Consider the following 17,179-nt stretch of genomic DNA (forward strand, 5'->3'; position numbering starts at 1 on the left):
GATCAGTGTGTGGTGTCAAACTTAAAGATAGAAGGAAGAAAGGATTTTTTTTTTCTAATTTATTTTTTGTTTATGTGTCATCGGGAAAGCAAATATTTTGATGACGACACTACACTGAATAAAGGAGCACTGGTTTTTCAACTACAGTTCCCTAAACACTTTTTGGAACCCTTGGAAAGGATGAGTAAAAAGGGTTATAAAAGAAAAAAAATCGCCTTTTGGTGAATCACCTTAAACTTGCACTAAAAAAAAAGAGAGAAACCCAACCTTTAACTGAAGTAAATTTATTCTAAAAAAATAAATAACCCATCATCAAGAAAAAATTAATTTTAAGAAAACCACATTTTGTAGGAAACAATTCTTCCAGATATATGTGAAAATAGGTAGGACTTATTTGCGTGATATAAAGGGGATCTTGTTCTCAACCACCACGTGGTCGTCTCAGTGCAGCACACAATCCTTTATGGATGTTATGACAGTTTCAACAGACAATTTACTGGGCTCTACTATGAAAATTGAACTGGTACACATGCCTGCTAAAATATTTGCTAGTACTATTTCTGAAATGATGGAACGATGGCAATTATAACAGAATCAAACTCATGTTTATCGGAGACAATGCTAGAAACATAGAGGGATCAGTTGCAGTGTACCTGAGCTAGTACCATACAAGCTGCGGATTAAGAGCAGACTACATAATACGCTACTAAGAGAAGACAATCCTCAGGTCTTAAGTGCTGGCGCTTTAAACAACGATACAAGATCAGTACCAAGTTCAACCATTTTACATCTAGTCTTGTTTTTGTTCCATGTTTCTCCTCGATTTGCTCAGGTGGTCTGATTACCCATTAATGGTGGTGCATAAGCAATGAACGTCTCGCCCTCTCTCAATTAATGACATACTACTACATATTCCTCTTGTTTCAAAGGGACACAACACAGGCAAAAAGTATTTCCTCATGTAAACTTATTAAACGCTACATTAGATCGAAATAAGTGTTGCTGTTGTTATTGTAAACATTATTCACTTTGAGTGGAAGAAATGGCCCATAATGACAATGAAAGGTAAGCATTAGTAGAATCGTATCGAAAGCATAATTGTCCCCCTGTAACTTGTGGGCAAAACTACCATCAAGCTAAGCTGGGGCCTTGGCATATGTGTGTGGGGGGAGTAGTGGCAGCATTATTCCGTGCAAAACATAATCATTCCATTCCATTCATACATTATATCTCCTCATACAACCCAATGTAATGTATGAATGACTTAAATCGGCTCTATTCAATAAGGGTGCGCACAAAAAGGCAAGCTTCAAAAGGGCGACCTCAATTGAGTGCGGCGAATAAAGGGGTTCATAGATAATTTAGTTCAAATGGCTCTGGAATATGTGAAGAGCAACAAAAGTGCAGATCTACTCGTAGTCGAATGCTACACGTTCAGAAAGGAGAAAACTATCAACGGGAAACACATCTGGAAATGCACTGAATATAGGATTGGAAAATGTTCTTCTCGCTGTCATACCAAAAATGGATTATTCGTCAAGAGACCATCTATGCACAACCATGTTCCAGATGTGGCGAAGGTCAAAACAAGGAAAGCAATAGTGGACATCAAACAACGAGCAACTTCTTCTACTTACGGATCGCAGGAACTCATGGCTACAGCAACCCAAGGTCTGTCATCAGCAGAAATAGTTTGTTAGAAGTTCATGCATTAATTAACTGGATGTTTTAATATTCTTGCTTTCGCCTTTTTATAAGTTCAATCACTGCCTTTATCTAATTAATTTTCTGTAATAATTTTGTTGCGTTTGCCTTTATTCGCTGCACCCAATTGAGATCGCCCTTTTGAAGATCGCCTTTATTTACGTGCCCTTATTGAGGGAGACCACTCCACCGCTTTTTAGTTTTATACTAGCATATTACCCAGTGGTTTCACTCACTGAGTGGAAGGGAAAAATTTGTGGCTCTCATGAGGCAACGGCATTAATGCCGTCTGAACAACACATCCCACGTGATTCAAATTTAACCCTTTGTGCTTGGCAGTACTCACACATGATGTCCATTTCTCCTATTGTAACTTTTGGATGTAGGCAATAATCTTTTTCAATGTTATAATTGAATTCCTCCATATAGAGACGCCTGTGTGACGTGGTAGCCTGTGAATACTGCATCCGTCGAATTCGATTCTATTCAGCATGTTGTTCGGGTTTTTGTGAGGCCCTCAATTGTGATTGTTGTATATGTTGATCAGCAAGCCTGTGAGAACTTCTCTCTCGATCTGCTTCTGTCTCACTTTCTCTGTGTAACCTGACTGTTGTGGTCATACGTAATTTCCGTTTTAAACGTGAGTGTGTTATATGTTCTGTAGTCATACGTAATTTCCGTTTAAAACGCAAAAAGAATTATATATATATATATATATATATATATATATAGATATAGATGTGGTTTGCATTGAGTTTAAATGTGTGCGTGTGACACTCGGGAGCCAGTGTCCATATACTGGTCTTGCTGTAACCCAATTCCATAGATAACAGAGGCGATTTGGTACTTGTCATTCATTATGCACTCAGCTTTTCCTAGTAGTTAGAGGAAGAATAATGTACGTTAAGAATGTCTTAGCATAGGGGTGTTAAACTCCTGGCCTGGTGGGCCTCAGTGGCTGCAGGTTTTCATTCTAACCCTTTTCCTAAGCAGTGACCACTTTTCACTGCTAATTAACTTTTTTTCCCTTCATTTTAATAGCCCTGTTTTTAAGGATTCAGTCCTCTGAATTGATTCTTTTCGTCATTAAATGACAGCCAAACTGAAACGAAATGTGAAATGAGCCAATAGATGGTCAGCTAAACTGGGGTCTTCAAACTCCAACCAATTTCTTAATGAGAAGCCAATTCTTGTTGTTAATTAAGTGTTTTTTAATTCCATGGCTTGTTGCTGCTCTCATTCTGCCACAGCAGATATTTCCAAAACTGTTGATTTTTCTGTTTTTTCTAAGAACACCATCAAGATGTTTTGGTGAGCCGAGAGATCAACCTAACTGAGACCTTCACGTTTCTTGATTTTCAGATATTGTGTGATGGGCACAGGTGAGCTGGTCGTGGGGCGTCTTGTTTTGTGTCTCATTATTGTTTGGCTGCTAATTAAGGAAAAAGAAAGAACTAAGGGGGCCCAAGTCAAGTTAATTAGCAGCAAGAAACTGGTCACTAAGTAAGAAGATGGTTAGAATGAAAACCTCCGTGTCTTAGCGCAAACTTCACAGTAGAGTACTAGTGTTCTATAATACATATTGTCAGAGATCTAATATCAGATCTGAAGGCAAACAATCACATGACACTCCAAAGAAATGCAGCATTAGAAAAAACTTGCAGCATCTTTCAATGCTTTGAATGATTTCTTCACCGAGTCCCCGTCTTTTTACTGCACATTAATGGTTACATTTATATTAATCCTTATTTTTCTGTTTCTTTTATTATACAGTATAAATATTTCTATGTGTCATTTGTCATTTTCTGTGGCATCGAGTTAAATGTTTTTAATTTAGTATCACGCTATACTTTAATCCAGATATAAATATAAAATATGGTTTCTCCGATTTTTTTTTTACAGCTTATTTGTATTTCTTCATGTTTGAGGTGGGTGGAACTTATTTCGGTTCATATTTTAGCAGGGTGTAAAGCAGGCACACACGAGATGGTGTAGTATACTGAGAATCATGTGATCAGGCCAAAGTCGGGACTACAGCAAATGTTCAGAAAGACAGAAATGTGCAGTTATGCAGTGCTCAGAAATCACCCTCTCCCAGCTTTTATCCACCGTGAGATGGCAGAGCAGCAGAACTTGTGGCTTTTAATTTAAGCAACTTGCTGGAGTCTTGGAGAGAACAGACTCTGGAATAGACAGCAGCCACCCTGAGCAGAGACAGTGGCATATTTGAAAAGATTGAATCGTGGCACAGTTGTTACTGTGTTTACCTTTGCCACTCCTGCATCCAGAGTTCAAAGCATGTTTCTGAGTTTTTCTCTGTTATGTCTGCAAGACAAAGTTGCAGTTGTGCTTGAAAGTTTGTGAACCCTTTGGAATTTTCTATATTTCTGCATAAATATGACCTAAAACATCATCAGATTTTCACTGAAGTCCTAAAAGTAGATAAAGAGAAACCAGTTAAACAAATGAGACAAAAATATTATACTTGGTCATTTATTTATTAAGGAAAATGATCGAATATTACATATTTGTGAGTGGCAAAAGTATGTGAACCTCTAGGATTAGCAGTTAGTTTGAAGGTGAAATTAGAGTCAGGTGTTTTCAATCAATGAGATGACAATCAGCTGTGAGTGGGCACCCTGTGTTATTTAAAGAAGAGGGATCTATCAAAGTCTGCTCATCACAACACATGTTTGTGGAAGTGTATCATGGCACGAACAAAGGAGATTTCTGAGGACCTCAGAACAAGAGTTGTTGATGCTCCAGGCTGGAAAAGGTTACAAACCCATCTCTAAAGAGTTTGGACTCCACCAATCCACAGTCAGACAGATTGTGTACAAATGGAGGAAATTCAAGACCATTGTTACCCTCCCCACGAGTGGTCGACCAACAAAGATCACTCCAAGAGCAAGGTGTGTAATAGTCGGAGAGGTCACAAAGGACCCCAGGGTAACTTCTAAGCAACTGAAGGCCTCTCTCTCATTGGCTAATGTTCATGTTCATGAGTCCACTGAACAACAATGGTGTGCATGGCAGGGTTGCAAGCAGAAAGCCACTATTCTCCAAAAAAAACATTGCTGCTCGTCTGCAGTTTGCTAATGATCACGTGGACAAACCAGAAGGCTATTGGAAGAATGTTTTGTGGACGGATGAGACCAAAATAGAACTTTTTGGTTTAAATGAAAAGCGTTATACAATATTTGGAGAAAGGAAAACACTGCATTCCAGCATAAAAACCTCATACCATCTGTGAAACATGGTGGTGGTAGTATCATGGTTTGGGCCTGGTTTGCTGCATCGGGGCCAGGACGGCTTGCCTTCATTGATGGAGCAATGAATTCTGAATGACATCAGAGAATTCTAAAGGAAAATGTCAGGACATCTGGCCATGAACTGAATCTCAACAGAAGGTGGGTCTCATGCAGAAAGACAACGACCCTAAGCACACAAGTCATTCTAACAAGGAATGGTTAAAGAAGAATAAAGTTAATGTTTTAGAATAGCCAAGTCAAAGTCCTGACCTTAATTCAATCGAAATGTTGTGGAAGGACCTGAAGCGAGCAGTTAATGTGAGGAAACCCACCAACATCCCAGAGATGAAGCTGTTCTGTACAGAGAAATGGGCTAAAATTCCTCCAAGGCGGTGTGCAGGAATGATCAGAAGTTACCGGAAATGTTTAGTTGCAGTTATTGCTGCAAAGGGGGTCACACCAGATACTGAAAGCAAAGGTTCACATACTTTTGCCACTCACAATTATTTAATATTCGATCATTTTCCTTAATAAATAAGTGACCAAGTATAATACTTTTGTCTCATTTGTTTAAATGGTTTCTCTTTACTTTTAGGACTTGAGTGAAAATCTGATGATATTTTAGGTCATATTTATGCAGAAGTATAGAAAATTCCAAAGGGTTCACAAACTTTCAAGCACAACTGTATCTGTAGTATTCGTTTTCCACCAAAGTACGTTAGGCACACCCTTCTTACCTTCTTCTAGGCTACTTCGTCACTGCTTTGTTTTTACCATGTACAACATACAGCATCTCCCATATCTACAGGTACAGTAAATTCAAACCATGTTGGAATTAGGACACTAAGAGAATATAAGACTAAATAATAGGATAGTGACTATGAATATCCCTTTACTGTTTTAGAATAATTTTACGTTTGCTCACCTGAAATATAGAGACAGAACTTGGGAAGGGGCACTAGGTAGCAGCACAGGACGATCTTGACACCATATTTCGTACCTCCTCTCAATGGGAGACAAGAAGAGACACAACAAAACAAAAGCACACATTAAGCTGCCATACCTTGAAATGTATAAATGATTAAAGCAGATTGGTACTTTTAATCTGACTTCAGTAACTAACTTGTGATAACTCTTGCTCTCGGTGTAAAACACAAACCAAGTCTGACTTCGCACTGAGTGAAATTTTAATTGAGCTGAAACAACAGAATAGTTTTTGTCTACCAATATCCTTTGGGGTAATAATCATGAAGGACAAACACTCAACCATTCTGTTACTTGTAGAGATGGAATTGGTGGCAGTTTAGGGAGTTTGACAGGGAGTAGACATAAAGGCAGTCGGGCTCCACTTACATACTGTGTATGTCCCTCAAAGCTGTTGAGTGACAGAGAGTGATGTTGGGTTTTGTCTCAAATGCTTTTTTCCTGTTGGAAGGCCACTGCAGTTTTGAGTGATTTCATTTCAAATTAGACCTAAAACTTAATGCACAACACAGAGTAAAAAAACTTGATACTTTCAATCAATACAGACAGAGACTACAAACATGAAACAGTTCTTTTAATGTTTTGTGCAATGCTGACTTCAATTTTTTTTTTTTACCAAATTCATTTTCTCAAGAGAGTAGTTATTGGAGTGAATTCAAGACATATTTCACATTTTGATTACAATTTTACAATAAAAGAACCATTGAAAATAATAAACTCTAACTTCTGATACAATAGTTCATTAGGAAATCACCAGCCTAGTGAAATATTATTCCAAAGAAAAACCAAAATGCACAGAAATCAAACCATAATAATAAAAAGAAGATCAAACCCCTTGATCATTTTTAAACAGTTACTTACTTTTTGCTTGCACATGTAACCATCATGCTGCTACGTTTATATCAATACAGAAAGTGTCAGATTTCTTGGAGGATATAAAAATAATTTGTTGCATTTGCAGATGCAGGAGGACTTACAGGCATCAAATGTGCTATTTCATTGACATTCCTTTTCTATAATTACATCATGTACAGAAGATACCTAAAATAGCTTGTGGCATTCCAGCATTTGGGTCTCGGTGAAAAATAAAATAAAATATACAGTATATATATATATATATCTTTCTTATTGCCAACTTTATTATATGCATTTTTTTGTATGATTTTTAAGAAAACTGCAATAAATACATTTATGATGCGATCCTAAAATGCCGCTTGGCATCAAAACCTCTGCGAATAGGATAGCTTTAAAAGATGTGCAAATTGTGGATTCAAAACGGTCCGCATTTGTGTGTGTGTGTTTTTTTTTAAATAATGTATATTAATTTACTTCATTCAGGTTCTAAAGAAACAATCAAAAGAAATACGTAGAAAATTCACGCATGGCAGGTTTCTCAGGCTTTTAAAAAGAATTCAAAATACATAATTAGCAAACGACAAAATTAAACATGCCCTTTTGTGTGCAGTCAGTATCATTCCAATAAGAAAGTTAACGGAGTCTCTTTAGCAAAGTCTTCAAATCATAGGAAATATAGTCCCATTCTCTATATTGTTTTTTTAAGTGATCAATAAAATATCTTAAGAATAGTCTGCTTAAACAGAAAGTGCTGGTTAGGAAATAACTTGATCCCAAGGTGCTGCATAATTGTATTAAAAATGAACATTCAAAACTGAACGAAAACTGTGAAGGTGCTGCAGTCTAAAGCCATATTTGATATTTCAGCGATCAACACTCTTGACATTGAATACTGCACACTGAGGGACAGACTGACACTTTCCAGTCAGCGCCACAGATTTTATATTATATAAATACAGACACTGTGAACTTTTATGATGTGCACACTGAGAATTCACATTTACGGTCTAAAAGGACACTGATGTATGCTGGGTGTAAACAGGTCAGGTGGGAGCTTACATTTTCTCACTAATGGAATATTTCAGCAGCCTATACACACTAGTGTAAAATTGTACTCTACCGTTTTTGACAATCACCAGTTCCTACTGTGAAAAACAGCATATGCATGCCCTTAGACTGTACACAAGGATCACCTACATAACATTTCCCAAACTATACTTATGTGGCCTTCAGGAGTAAAGTTATGTTTGTATGAACACAGAACAATAAAAGGCGAGTCAGTGTCCCTCTTCGGCTTGACCAAAGGTGTGTCAGTGCTTGCCAGAGTGGGGCTCCGAGTAAACCGAAGACGCAGGCTGTGAGAAGCCCGAGAACCATGATGACATTGCAGACTTGGCACTGGTCAGTGCGCCACCTACAGACTGGCCTAGGACAAAAAAAGAAAAGACGATTATCAGATGACTTATAGGTTTGTGCCGTGGCAGTCCTACATATAAGGCGGTCCAGATCTAATTATGCAATTTTCATTACGCTATAACTTATTAAGTTTATTGCATAGAAAATCACCCAAAAAATCGTGGACCATCGAGAAGTGTGCGAACTGACGAAATGAAGAATTGTCTTCGTGCCAAGCTGGAATCGTCCCCGCATAAATCAAAGTCATCCAGACGATCTGGATCTGCATAATTAGATCTGGACCACCCTGTGCAGCTGTCATGACACCAAATTTTGATGATAATAAGAAAAGTATTTTTTATTATTATAGAAGTACCATTTTTGATAACCAATACAGTATATAAAGTAACTTGTTAAAACATTAATTTAAATAAATTGCAATTCTGTATACATTAAAATCTTTACATTGATGAAAACAAAAAATGGAAATTTCCGTCATTAATGCATAGGAATACAACAGAAGTAGTGAATAGACTTGGTGTTAACGTTAATGCACATTACAACCCATCCTAAAGACTACAGTTCCCATCCACCCCCAGTCATAATCATATCAAGGCAGATGTGAATTTTGAGCTGGTTTCACCAATACTATGAGAAAACTGCAACAAAACAGTCATAAAGTACTGTAAAAATCAAATCGCAATTATCACTGGCTTTTCGTGATGCAGCTCCGAGGCCAATTCACCATGCAACTACACTCATGCATGCCCCATCCGTGAAGAGGTCGCCACAGCCAGCCAAATGTCACTGACTTTCACTTCATCACCATTCCACAATGCAATGAGCACACAGAGGCATAGTGCCACTCTTTATGCAGTTGAGCATTGAAAAGTCATAGCATCTTATAATAAATAGTAAATGTGATGAAATATCATTTTAAAAACCACACGTAAGAAAATCAAAAAGTAATGCGCTATGTCAGCACACTTTGCAGCAAGTTTTTAAAAATTGAGGGAGTGATAAAGCCCTAATGCTCAACACTGTTGCTCCTGAATGAACAGCTCAGAATAAAACTATGGCCCGTTTTGCACTACTGTATAGTCCAAACATTACATCCCTATTTCAAATGCAACAGTTTACATGCTTGTAATTATTAATGTTTCCATTAATAAGAAACAGAGCTGCAACTCTAGCCAAGCCAACGAGGATCAACTGTCAAAAACCTGAACGAAGAAGAAGTGCATTCATAGAGTAGGCTACAGAATCGATAACATGTAAAATGAGTATTGAAGCGATTTTAAATTGATATTTACTAACATTTTAATACTTTTGACATCCCTAGTTCTAAAAGAGGTGTCTGCTGCCTTTTAAAGGCTGGACTGACAACCCTCATTTATTTGGTTTCATTTATTTCACTACCTTGGTACTTTTGTAGAATAGATCTGATGTCTCCTAAATTGCTAGAGCTTCTCATCCAAATCTGTCAAACCCCTCCATCTTGGCACCACATGAAACATGCAGTCACATTAGGAATCACAGAGACAACCAGAAGTTACGTCCCTTCCATTTTTCAACCCGAGTTGAGACCTAGTTACTAGATTTCTGTAAAAGTTACTGAATGTCTAAAATGTATCCTCAAAAATAAAGTACACGGTCAGCCTGCAGACACTCAAAAGTTTAAAACCTGATTTATTTAGCCTATATAACTTTTAACCAAAGGTGGATGGTCAGCTTTGTAGTCGTCTTATTAGAACTGAGCACATATATTTTCTCATTGCACATTCATAATTGCTAACACTGTACAACACCCTACTACTGCAGAAATCTGAGTAAAGAACTGGCAGTTACTGTATATGATCGCCACTTGATGGTCAGATAGCTTATACAGATGGATGAAGGAAGCTCAAATGAGAAATTAGGTTTTCTTGTGAGCTTTTTGTGCAAGAACAGCTGAACTCCCACCTGTATATTGGGTTTTCCTGTGCTGATGACCTTGTGTGTGAATATGCCATGCCTCAAGTTTTCCAAAATAAGTGTTACGCCTGGAGAATGGTTGGTACCTGTCAAAGTGATAATCCAGGGTCTTGCACATGAAGAATGGGCTTTAGGGAAATACTTTGAGTGGAGCAAGAAGACGTTTTGAGCAAAGCTAAGGGGTACCAGCAGGATAAGAACATTTTAACTTCAGAAGTGGCCAGAAATGAACTTCAGACTTAAGAGTAAGTCACAGTGACTATTCAAAAAGAAAATGTGACCTTTCTGCCAGCGTTTTATTAACCCAGAAGGAGTAGGTAGGACCATGCGCAGGATGTGCACAGCAAGACAAGGATAGGAAATTCTAATAACAACTAAGGAAATTGTTGACAGGAAGAAGATAATATGTTTTTAATACTTTAACTCAGTTACCAGTTTTCACTGCAGCAAATTCAATAAATATAACTGAAGTCACTGTAGCTGTAAACCTAGCACTGGGCAAGCAAGTTGAAGCTGCCTGAAAACCTTTTTATCCTAACACCCTAATTTCAGCCATATAATAACTGCTTAAGGCATAAAATTTAAATGTGTAGAAAGCTGCAATTGTATATTTGGTGGAAGCTGAAAACGAGACTCTTGCATAATTTAGCCCTGCATTTTAAGGTTAAGTAGGAAGAATGTCTACCTAAGCTTTTGTTTTGTATGATTAAGACGAGGAGTGTCTCTGCACATAAGGGACAAAAATGGACAAGGACATAATCCGAAATGATGCTAATAGCCAATGGTATCTACAGCATGGCCTTCTGGGTAGCACATATTTAACCCTCCGTTACGAGGGGAGATTAATTCCACTACTGAAGCATTTGATGTTAATATAAATTAACTATACTTTGTTTTGGTACAGATTCAAATCTTTTTATTGTGCTTTTTACAATTGTTAAGACAACTTTTCCAAGTGCATCTCTGTCACAATCATCATCTAAATGTCACAATATTAGTTCTACTTAATCTGTGTTTTGAACAAACACAATCACAGAAAAGTAATGTCGCTTAAGCACTGTGGTTCACAGTCTGCAACACAAAGAATGCCCAGACGTCTCATACAACACAACCTCTTAAACATATTTCCAGTGTCAAAACACAATTCTTTCAAATAACATACACTTACATACAGTATACAGAAATAGAAAATGCAGAGACTGAATGGACTTAAAGATGTTGCCACTCATTAAGGAGACTGGGGTTCAAATACTAAGTGCTTACTACGTGGAGTTTGTATGTCAGTGTTGGCTTCCTATTCACATGGAAGAAAATCAACTTTTGTGTTAACTGTTCTTTTTGCTGCTTTCTTTATAATCTTAAGGATTTGATTTTTTCCTCAGTACTATTACATGTTACAGACATGTGTTCTTCTGTTCGATTTTGTTTAACTATTTTCCTTCATAATCGTGCAGTAATCATTTTTGAAAAGCTAAATCAGATGCACTTCTAGTGCTTCACTATTTGACCCTCAAATGACAGGTGCTGTTTTTTAAAAGTTAATTCAAGACAGAGCAAGGATTGGTTATCATCAGTAATGGATACATTTAATAAAAACAGACATCACACTTATTTTTTTTTTTTGTTATTATCCAGATAGTGACACTGGTTTATGGAAAGACCAAAATGGGTCTTGTTACTCAGCTAGGTCATAACCTTCTGCTAGTAGCAGCAGCAAGCACCATTTCAGCAGGGATGCCATTTTACCAGAGCAGGTGGAAAGTGTTAGTGGTGGATGCCATGATTTAGCTTTGCAACTCATAGTAAAATGGATTTTATGATTGTAAGGATCAGTTCGCTTCTAGTTTTTAACAATTTGCTGACACTGTGCACAAGTAGTAAATTGACTGGTTCTTCCTATAAAATCTAGGAATAGTGAGTGTGTCTTTCAAAACCCAGTAACTCTGTATCATTGCTTTCATTTGTACTTTTCTGCTTATTGGATACATTTGGTCCTGAGCGGGAGCACAACATGTAGATAAACTGAGCAATTCCTTACAAAAAAATGACTGATGAATCCTGATACCTGTGTAGAAACTGTCTTTCTACACAAAATATTTACAGACAGACACCCAGTGAACCTTAGTGTTAGAAATCAAGTCTAAAAAACTCAAAATTAGAATTCTTTAATTGAAGAAGCCCAATAATCTTTTCTTCATGCATTAAATCTGTAAAGTTCTGAATCTGCTGTAATTAATGTGTTCCAGTTCTAGCATCTAGTGAGCAAAACTGGAATTAATGCTTAGATTATAAATGTGGGACCTGTGTTTGTACAGATGAATGATTTTCCCAGCTATAATTAGGAAGGTGGCTAGAAATGCACATTTGAGATGTTACAGTGCTGGCAGTTTTCTACAGGGCTTTCACCTACTCTGCTCTTCAGCTGTGTATCTGAACAGCTCTCAGGTGACGAAGAATTGGCATAAAGATGCCAACTGTATAATCAACTCTAACATTTCAAATCATAACTAATTTTTAAGTTCAGGTAACTACTCCTGGTCACATCTTTAAGAAACATGCAAATAAATTTAGCAAGCATGGTGACATGACGAATATGTGTTATCAACTTCATGAGCATAGACAACAGGGAGAGAAAAACCTTTCACATACTTAAAGTAAGCATTTGTTTTACAGTGGTGTGAAAAACTATTTGCCCCCTTCCTGATTTCTTATTCTTTTGCATGTTTGTCACACAAAATGTTTCTAATCATCAAACACATTTAACCATTAGTCAAATATAACACAAGTAAACACAAAATGCAGTTTTTAAATGATGATTTTTATTATTTAGGGAGAAAAAAAATCCAAACCTACATGGCCCTGTGTGAAAAAGTAATTGCCCCCTGAACCTAATAACTGGTTGGGCCACCGTTAGCAGCAATAACTGCAATAAAGCGTTTGCGATAACTTCCAATGAGTCTTTTACAGCGCTCTGGAGGAATTTTGGCCCACTGATCTTTGCAGAATTGTTGTAATTCACTTTATTTGAGGGTTTTCTAGCAGGAACTGCCTTTTTAAGGTCATGCCATAGCATCTCAATTGGATTCAGGTCAGGACTTTGACTAGGCCACTCCAAAGTCTTCATTTTGTTTTTCTTCAGCCATTCAAAGGTGGATTTGCTGGTGTGTTTTGGGTCATTGTCCTGTTGCAGCACCCAAGATTGCTTCAGCTTGAGTTGACGAACAGATAACCGGACATTCTCCTTCAGGATTTTTTGGTAGACAGTAGAATTCATGGTTCCATCTATCACAGCAAGCCTTCCAGGTCCTACAGCAGCAAAACAACCCCAGACCATCACACTACCACCACCACCATATTTTACTGTAGGTATGATGTTCTTTTTCTGAAATGCTGTGTTCCTTTTACACCAGATGTAACGGGACATTTGCCTTCCAAAGAGTTCAACTTTTGTCTCATTAGTCCACAAGGTATTTTCCCAAAAGTCTTGGCAATCATTGAGATGTTTCTTAGCAAAATTGAGACGAGCCCTAATGTTCTTTTGCTTAACAGTGGTTTGCGTCTTGGAAATCTGCCATGCAGGCCATTTTTGCCCAGTCTCTTTCTTATGGTGGAGTCGTGAACACTGACCTTAATTGAGGCAAGTGAGGCCTGCAGTTCTTTAGACGTTGTCCTGGGGTCTTTGTGACCTCTCGGATGAGTCGCTCTGCGCTCTTGGAGTAATTTTGGTCGGCCGGCCACTCCTGGGAAGGTTCACCATTGTTCCATGTTTTTGCCATTTGTGGATAATGGCTCTCACTGTGGTTCGCTGGAGTCCCAAAGCTTTAGAAATGGCTTTATAGCCTTTACCAGACTGATAGATCTCAATTACTTCTGTTCTCATTTGTTCCTGAATTTCTTTGGATCTTGGCATGATGTCTAGCTTTTGAGGTGCTTTTGGTCTACTTCTCTGTGTCAGGCAGCTCCTATTTAAGTGATTTCTTGATTGAAACAGGTGTGGCAGTAATCAGGCCTGGGGGTGGCTACGGAAATTGAACTCAGGTGTGATAGACCACAGTTAGGTTATTTTTTAACAAGGGGGCAATTACTTTTTCACACAGGGCCATGTAGGTTTGGATTTTTTTTTCTCCCTAAATAATAAAAACCATCATTTAAAAACTGCATTTTGTGTTTACTTGTGTTATATTTGACTAATGGTTAAATGTGTTTGATGATCAGAAACATTTTGTGTGACAAACATGCAAAAGAATAAGAAATCAGGAAGGGGGCAAATAGTTTTTCACACCACTGTATTTGTTTTACTCAACCTTTATTGGTATTGCTTTCTCATTTTTATAGAAGGTTCTGTATGTTTTTACTGGGTCCATACTGGTTTTTTCCAATAGATGTGCAGGTCAAGTTAATTTGTGACTTTTAGAGCAGTGTTTCTCAATAAATAACCACTCTGTTGTTTCAAGCTTAATAAAGCTGGTGTTGCTAAAAGTACTGAGACTCAGCCTCGAGTTTTCGGGTGCAAGAGGGGGACTCTCACGTCACAGCACAAACACACACAGGCAGTCACAATGCTGTAGTAAACAGTATACGCTCTTACGGATGTTGACTATATTAGTGACGTAGTTAAGGCTAGAAACTGCAATTAATTACATTGAGCAACAAGAAGAAGCTACAGGAATCGACATAATGATGCTGCAAAGATGGCGAGACCTCACAGCAAAGAAACGGCACTTGTCAGGAAAGCAGACTACGATCAAAAATGTCTTTAAATCATCACAGGACTGAACTTTTTAAGTACAGTACATACTATAACGTCAGACAATTCTGTAGCTGTAAGTTCATTTTTTCGGTTAATTTATTCTATTGTTTTGTTGTAAAACATGATTATTAGGTTTGTAATGTGTAAAATTATAGCATAGTTTGACGTTTAATAGGCTTTTTCTTAACACCTGCCATTATCCAACATTTTCGCTTATCCAACGTTCGGCCGGCCCGTTTATGTCGGATAAGCAAGACTCTACTGTATATGTGTATATATATATATATATATATATATATATATATATATATATTAATTTATTATCAGTGCATAGCCTTCCTTTAGAACACAGGTGGGCAAAGTCAGACCTGGAGGGCCGCAGTGGTTGCAGGTTTTTGTTCCAACCCAGCTGCTTAATTAAAAACCAATCCTTGTCAATTATTTAATTTCATGGCTTGTTAGTGCGTTAACATATCCTTGATTTTTTTTCCTTTCTAAGGATATCATCCAAATGATTTGAAGTCTAAAACAGATGAGTTATTCTCAGTGCTTCACTTTTTTCTTTTCACTTTCCTTCCAAGTATTTAATTAAACCCAATAGTGCCTGATAAATACACACAGGTGTAAATGGTAACAAGCTAAATGGAGAAATGCTGGTTTCCTTTGTCATTTGCATCTTTTTGCTAATAAGGAGCAATTAAAAACTAAGACTACAGCTGTTTAAGACTAAAATAAGCAATAAGCGTTCAAAATCTTAACGAGCGAGACAACTAAAGTGAAGCAGAAGTGTTACTTGAGCAATAAGTGCTTCTTATTAAGCAACTGGGTTGGAGCAAAAACCTGTAGCCACTGCGGCCCTCCGGGACTGAATCTGCCCACCCCTGCTTTAGAAAAAGCTAACACTGCATTGTAAAAAAATGTTACATTTACAGTAAAGAATTGGCAAATTTGATTGCCAGAAATCTAGTGTAAAAAAGAAGGTGTCACAGATGCCCGGAGATGCTGCCCCACCGGGATGCCGGAAAAAGCAGGGGACCGGAAATGGGACAGTACTTTCCCCGGAGCGTAGCCTGCATGGGGGTCACGGAGCTGGGAAGCTCAACCCTGTGGGAGGATGGTGCCTCTGCCAGGGGGCGCCTGGACGTTATTGGAACCCTGGATGGCAGCACTTCCGCCAAACGGAAGAAATCCCAGGGGCACCCGGAGTGCTTCCGGGTGCTCACCTGACACTTTCGCCACACCAGGAAGTGTCATTGGACAGAGCACCTGGAGCCCTTCCGGGTAATTATAAAAGGGGTCGCCTCCCTCCAGTAGACGAGCCGGAGTTGGGAGGAAGGAGATGGAACTTGTGAGGAGGGGAGTGGAGGTCAGAGAAAGAGAAAGAAAAAGAGACAACTGCTCGTAATAAGGCATTGTGGTGCTGTTGAGTTATACACATGTGTGTTTTGGACATTCTGGTGTCTGTCTGGCTGTATTCAGGGGCTGGCTTTCCACAAAGGTGACAATATTTGTAGGTCTATGGTATAACTTTGTAGTAAATAACTGTTTTTTTTACAACACATTCCGATCGCAGTGAACGTTTAACCACAACCTGAAATCAATGCACTGTAATAAGCATACCAATCAATATACTCAAATATATATCAAACACCAGAAGACAGTTTGTATCAGTAAAGAAACAACAACCAACAGCAAACATGTATCATTTAATTATATACATTGAAAAGAAGTCAATGTTTAAGGAAGTTATGGCACATTGTCTGGTGGAGAAGTAAAGTTTGCTTTTGTGGTGTATGGTGTCCTACAGGTGTGTAAGCTTATTGAATACAACCCACCATAAATCAACTTCTGCAACCTCAAAAAACATTCAGCATGCATAGAAAAATAAATCTGCTAAGTTTAAGTTTTTTTCCCTACTGTTCAAAGGTATGTGGTTCACCAGGAACAATATGGTAAAAGGGGGCATTTCCTTATGCAAATATCGTAACTTTGGTGTAACTGAAACAGCGCTTTACCGTTTTACATTTTACAGTTGTTTATCTTCACTCTTTAACAGTTTTACACTGTAAAATTAACAGTCTTTTTCAGTGTAACTGTAATGTATCAGTAAATGGTATGTAGCATATTTTGAAGGTAGAAAAATATTGATTTTACAGAACTGTAAAAAATAATGAAATGTATTGTTCAAGATATGCAGGTAATTTTCGGTACAGCATAAGGTAACTTTCCTTTTTTTCAGAAAAGGTATTTTACTTTCACCATTTAC

At 37.8% G+C, this 17,179-nt stretch overlaps 1 protein-coding gene across 1 annotated transcript in view; it reads right to left on the reverse strand.

Annotated features, from left to right (window-relative positions):
* Window positions 1-6,496: 6,496 nt before the first annotated feature.
* avl9 (AVL9 homolog (S. cerevisiase)) overlaps window positions 6,497-17,179 on the reverse strand; it is a 131,466-nt gene continuing 120,783 nt past the window's right edge. The window contains exon 16 of the mRNA XM_039753168.1: window positions 6,497-8,220. Within this exon, the coding sequence (XP_039609102.1) occupies window positions 8,105-8,220 (116 nt within the window). The 3' untranslated portion in view covers window positions 6,497-8,104. The remainder of the gene's footprint in view (window positions 8,221-17,179) is intronic.

The sequence above is a fragment of the Polypterus senegalus genome, chromosome 5 (genome assembly GCF_016835505.1).
Source record: "Polypterus senegalus isolate Bchr_013 chromosome 5, ASM1683550v1, whole genome shotgun sequence".
In the NCBI taxonomy this organism is placed as follows: domain Eukaryota; kingdom Metazoa; phylum Chordata; class Cladistia; order Polypteriformes; family Polypteridae; genus Polypterus; species Polypterus senegalus.